Source organism: Marmota monax, unplaced genomic scaffold, assembly GCF_021218885.2.
Source record: "Marmota monax isolate L192 unplaced genomic scaffold, Marmota_monax_Labrador192_F-V1.1 WCK01_AAM20220418_F8-fsc00544, whole genome shotgun sequence".
NCBI lineage: Eukaryota > Metazoa > Chordata > Mammalia > Rodentia > Sciuridae > Marmota > Marmota monax.
The window spans coordinates 1,516-7,821 of record NW_026694291.1 but is presented as its reverse complement, the minus strand read 5'-3'; the positions used below and the strand labels follow the sequence as shown (position 1 = coordinate 7,821).

Below are 6,306 nucleotides of genomic sequence, written 5' to 3'. Positions count from 1 at the left end.
TTTGATTTCTAACTGAAACTGTATCTCCCAATTGGCAAATATATTCTGTAACCAAATATAATCTTTTATTCAACGTTAGCCTTATTTATCATTTCTTGGTTTGCAACCCTCAGTTGTGACAGGATCCTCCTGCACTCAGTGGTGACCAGGCCCTGCCATACTCACAGCAGTCAACCTCGATTTTCGCCCATGGAAACCTCCATCGGGGTCCCTTCAACAGATGGATCTTAAGGCCTAATGGTAGTCTGGGACACAGGATCATCTCAGCTCAGCCCTTTTACAAAGGATAATTTTTCCTTAGAGCTGGTCTCATCTCTCACAGAATTGTCCCCACTGGTTGATGGTGAAGAAACCTAACATCATATTGTCAAAATGATCTCAGATATGATCTAAGTTATCTATCATTAGGAATGTCCTCAAAGTAGAATTACAGAATAAAGGACTTTGTAAGGAGAAAAATCACAGGACTCAGGGTTCCAGAGAGGGACATGGGGCTGTAACTCCAAGTCCCTGAGGAGGAAGAGGGGAGACACAGAGAAGCTTCATGTATGGACAGACCTTCACTTCTCCTTTCCTTGTGTTACTGTGGCTTACCCGCTGTGGCCATCAATTTTATGTTTTTTTCCACAGTAATAATCAGCTTCATCGTCAGGCTGGATGTTGGCAATTGTTAAGTAATGATTAGCCCCAGAACTGGAGCCTGTGAAGCCATCAGAGATCCCAGTCCCCTTGCTGTGGCTGCCATCACTGTTCACCTTCATTACATACTGGGGGCTGTTTCCTGGCCTCTGCTTATACCAGTAAATGAAGTAGTTGCTGTGCTCACTGCTCAGGGTGCAGGTGAGTGTGGCTGAGGCTCCCAGGGAGGCAGATGCAGATGGTGAGTGGGTCAGCACAGGCAGGGCACAAAGACCTGGAAAGATACAATTTCATGAGTGATACTGAGTGCTCAAAAGAATGGAAAATACCTCCCCTTAGGATATTTGGAGGGAAATATAGAGAGGGCCCCCAGATTGTTTTGCTCTGACCTGTGGAGAAAACAAGGGGCAGAAGGTAAATGTGAAGCCACTCCATAGTGCTGAGGTGCTTCCAAGCACTCTATCTTGAGACTGCCCACCTAGGCCTGGATTAGGTAAGGCTCCCTTTTATCTTGTCTTCTTATAGCTAGAGAAGGCAGGAACATTGCATGCAAATTTGTTCTTCTCTTCCCCAGCTTATTTGTCTGAATTCTTGTCTGAGCTCTGAGATTAATGGCTCTGTGCTGGTAATATCCTAAATTCAGAAGAAGGTCCTCATTGGGGCCTGGTGCAGTGGCACATGTTTGTAATCCCAGCATCACTGGAGGCTGAAGCAGGAGTATTGTGAGTTCAAAGCCAGCCTCAGCAAATGAGCATGGCCATAAGCATGTCTGTGAGACACTGTCTCTAAATAAAGTATCAAATAGCTGGGGATTTGGCACAGAGGCTAAGTGTCCCTGGGTTCAAACCCCAGTATCATAAAAAAAGAAGAAGAAGAAGGGCCATGGGGATGTCAGAGGTGGAGAGTGCAGTTCACCTGGTAGCAGCAGCCTTAAAAGAAAAAAAAATATGCCCTCTGCACTGGAACATTTCTAGGAGTTCCCATCTCAAGTCTCACAGTGCCCACTGCTGGCCACAGGACAAATGGCACCCAAAGTGCATCATTAGTTCATGCAGAATTACCAATTATGAACCCTTAGTGTATGGCAGCCTCTTTGACAAGTGTCTTAAATAAGACACTTCAGGTAGACATTTGCAATAACCCAACAATAGCTTTATGCTTGGGCATAAACTGTCCCCCTGTATTCCGATGAAGGAACTATCATTCAGAGATTAAGAGATATCACCTATGTTCCCCAAGGAGAAAATGCCAATCAAGAGTCCTGCCAGAAGACTCACCTCAGAGCTGTCCTTTCATCCCCTCTGTCCCTTGCCTCCCTACCCATCTCCTCCTCCCTCCCTTATCCCAGGCCTCCTGGACCCTCTTGTCAGAAGCATCTCTTCCTTTATCAAGTGCACATTTCTCCTTCAGTTCTATGGCAGGGAAAGGGATAATTTCTCTGCTTCTTTAATGGCATGTTACAAACAAGAACTTCTGGAATTCTGAGGAAAGACTTGAAAGCATAATGAAAGGGCACAAGATTGTAGATAGGAACAGATAGATAGGAACAGACTCTAGTACTTGCACACATGAAATATGCTGCTGGGTCAGCCCCTTTCAAGCTCTGAATTCAGTCAAGTTCCTCCTGCTCTTTGAGCCTCAGCTTCCCCATTTGGGAAGAGAATACTACTTGATCAGAGTGGGGTTGTGTTTAAATGACTTAAATCATGGGAAATGTTGGATACATGCACACATACAAGCGCAGGAATGGCTGTAGTCTGTGTACTAATCAAAGGAAGGGTCATCCTAACAGCCGACTGTTCTGTGTAGAGTGTTTTATGTGTCAGATTCCTGGCCCTGGTCCTCAGTGACACCATCAGAATGTCTCCCTGTAGAACTAAAGCCAATTGATTTGTCTTCTCATCACTATGTGATGAGTGTCAACACTTCTCTAGCTGCCTCTCTTGGTTAATGTTATCTGTGTGAACCTAGGGCTGGGAGGATGACCTTAGCTCTGAAAGACTAGAAACACAATTACCAATGCTTTAAGAACTTTCTTCTGATCTGTGTGAGATGAGCCAGACTTTCTTTCTAGTCGTTCTGGTGCTGAAAGAAAATGACACTGACAGGGAAGGAGTTTGTGTCTCACTTCCCACCTGTGTGTGTCTGTGAGATGTGTACCACTGCTGTCCCATGACTAACAATATTAGCCAAATCCTTGGCTTCTGCTGTGTTGATAGACAGGGTGGCTATTGTCCCCTAGTTAGAGTCAACATATCTCTCAGGTATCTTTGAGGGCTGCTCACTCTGTATATCATTTAAGCACAGGTCTGATCTGGCTTAAGCTGGTTCCAATGGATGTATTCTTTGGGCAGTGCATCTCCAGAGCAGGGACTCATGGCTATCTGTTCCAGGGGCACTGAAACTGAGGACATCTATGTGAGCTCTTAGGAGGCCAAAGATCCTGCAAGAGGGGAGAGGAGAGAAGGCCTCAGGATGAAGAATCCATTCTGAGTAGCCCAACTTAGCATAGTGTTTGAATCAGACCCAGCTCAGGGTATTATGAGGGCTGAACCTAGGGTCAAGACTGGCAGATCACTTATACAGAGAGTGAGAAGGTGGACAGGAGTAAGATTTAGAGAAATGTAATGTCCCAGAGCCTTGTGTTTTGAAATCTACAGCACAGCTGATCTCCCCAAGGTCTCTCTCAGGTCCTTTGGGACAGTGATTGGTTTTTATGAAAATCCTCCCTTCACTGAGTGTTTGTGGTTAACATTCTAACCAGATATGGGGTAGTACAGGAGAATAAAGAGAATAGAGAGAGCCCCAACTCCCTCCAGCTGCTCATGGCAGAAATTTAGCCTTATAGGCCAAGGCCACTTTCCAGATTTTGACCTGTGACCATCTTCCTATTTTCTTTATACTATGGTTTGTCTGGGCCCAGCTAAGCAGGACTATTCACTTTACAGGATCCTGGGAGGATCCTGGAACCCTCTGAGGCTGTTGAGGACACATGACAGCAGAAGGTGGGCCACTGATCCATGACTTCCCCCTCCTCTCCTCTCCTGACTTTAGATTCAGTTTGGCCCATTCCTGGTCATTTCATTTTAATGTGGCACTTTGTCATTAGAACTGTTGCTAAATCATTTCATATAACACATTGTGTTTGCTAAAGAACGACCTGAATGTGTGGACTTATCACAATTTGCAGTCTCATTTCAACATGGTATTCTCCCTTTTCTGTGACAGCCTCCTTCCACAAAAGATTAGTAACTGGCATCAAAAATTTATTCTTAATTTTTCTCTTTGCAAAAAGATTTACCTAACCTTGTTACTAGTTGCAGAAGCCATTGCTGTTTGAGAAAAAAAAAAAAAAAACTGAAATCCCCATGGTATCTTTAAGGGTTGTGGGAGTCACAGTTGTACATGGATGATCTTTGGAGGGTGGGTGGATAAGGATCCCTCCAGCAATGAGGATCCTTTTACTTAACCAAGGTCAGGCTCATGGTCATACCTAAGGCCCTGAGGCACATGAGATTCCAGAGCACTCTGCAGAATCTCCTCAGAGGTTGTTCATGCTCCATCCAAGGAAGAAGCCCAATTGTCCCTTCCCCCACCGGTACCTGAGCATGATCACAGAGCCTTAAAGATGATGTGAGTGTACATAGGAGGACAAGCCAGGGATAAGTCAGAAGGCATCTCTGCAAATTCCCAGCATGGAGGAGTAATACCTGGGACAACTTATGGACAATGAACAATTGTACTCTAAAATTAAGCTAGGAACCCCTGGAGCTATATGGGAGGAAGGACATGGGTGTAGAAGCCCAAATTTTCCTACTGGATCTCATCTTGGTCTCTTTAGTGATTTTTAGCCCTACATGCTGATACCTAGGGCCAGCTTTCTCCACTTCCTTACTTAGGTGAGTTCTGTACTGTGTCCTGGGCTCATTTAAATGATATTCTGACCCTCAGACCATGGTCACAGTAGCCCAGGGCATAGGATGGACTTCCAGATCAAAGTCTAAATTTAGTTTACCTGTCCTGGACCCCCATGCTGGCCTCTCTCTTGGTCTCTTCTGTGTAGTTCTAGCCTCTGTCTTGGTAGCACCTCTGCTGCCATCTGTTGGTGGAGGAGACCAAGAACTGCTGCTTCCCTCTAGGTGACAACAAAAGCCTCTGTAACCTGCAATATTGTGGGCAGAGTGCTGCCTCATTCTCTGCCATCTGTACCCTGCTCAGCACAGCACAGAGAAGAAGCATTTGTGTTTTGCAGGGAGGAAAGATGGGGTAGTTCTTTAATTGGGTCTCAGAATAAAAAGCTGTCTCTGGGCCTTGTGTTTTGATACAAAAATAGAGCTTTCAGAATAAACTGTAGGTGTTCTGTAAAGTGCCATTTCCAGAGAAACTTTTATGACACCCTTCAGAGACATTTAGTGCCTTTATATTATACATAGGAATCAAGGCTGATGCTTTTTCCTGATCTGATAGCAGTAGTAGCAATGTCATCAGAACACCTTATGCTCTAGCACCAGAGCCCAACTGTGTTTCCATCACCAATACCATCAACATCTTTCTAATCCTCATCATTATCACCTCTGTTACAACTATTATTATATGACCCACTTTTACCTACCATGCATTTTGCAGGACTTGCTCATCATCCCAGTATGCCTTCACTTTCTAACTGGGAACTTCCTTTTCTGTTCTCTGCATAAGAACCCTGTTCCCACCACTCTTAAAAATAAGTGTTTGAATATTTTCCATATTTCCCCAGAATCAATTCCCCAGAAGGACAGTACTCTAAGGATGGTGTCACTCAGTGAAATCCAGGCTGAGCCTCTTTTAATTAATGAGACTCTTTTTGTTATTGTGTCATTTAATTTGGAAAAATAATTAAAGATCCATTCAAGTCTTCACATTTCAAAGTAGATGTAGTTGAGATCAAGGAAGACTCAATTTCTAGGACAACAGAAATTGTGGAAATGACCCAGTTATCCTACACTTAGGTCTGTCTCTATGTAGAAGAATTTGGCCAGGTCACCTGGGGAGAGGTGAGGGCATGAAGGCCAGTCTAGGAGGCACATTTTGTGTCCCACACAGCTCAATGCCCACTCCTCCATGGCCTGGCCATCACCACGAGCCCAAAATCAGCCTGCAGATGATTGGGTCCATGGGGCTGTGCCCAGATTACAACTGTCAAACATGGAAAATGAGCAGGCTGCTATGCTGAGCATGGATGATCTGGATCCTGCTGGTTCTCTATGCTCTCTTACCTTGTCCCCTCTTTCTTGTGTAGGTGGCTGACATGGTTCTCATGGCCACCTCTACAGGGGCAATCTGATTCTCATAAGAACACAGTACATATAGTTTTAGGAGACGGAAGTCTCATTCTCACAGGCCCACCCCAACATGCTTCCATGCTTTGAGGTCAGGATCAGGCATGCATACTAAGGACAGGAGTCTGGGGACAGGGCCTTGGCTTGTAACCTTTGTAGTGGGAGCAGCAGAGGATTACAGGCCATGCCAGAGATGCCTTAGAGCTCTGCCTCCTGAGCCCATAGCTGGGCAGGGATCATGGTCTCTAAACAGAAAGTGGAAATTCATGGGTCAGTGAGTAGTACTAATGGTAACAGTGCAGTTCTGGATGTTTCCAAAGCATTTATAGGGGTTCAGACTATTGGGAAATGG

At 45.0% G+C, this 6,306-nt stretch overlaps 1 gene segment (V, D, J or C); it reads right to left on the bottom strand.

The window, feature by feature from the left end:
- Window positions 1-590: 590 nt before the first annotated feature.
- LOC124109003 (immunoglobulin lambda variable 4-3-like) lies at window positions 591-5,925 on the bottom strand. The segment is given in 2 exon segments: window positions 591-913; window positions 5,892-5,925. Coding segments are annotated over 2 exon segments (357 nt in total).
- Between the last annotated feature and the right edge of the window lie 381 nt (window positions 5,926-6,306).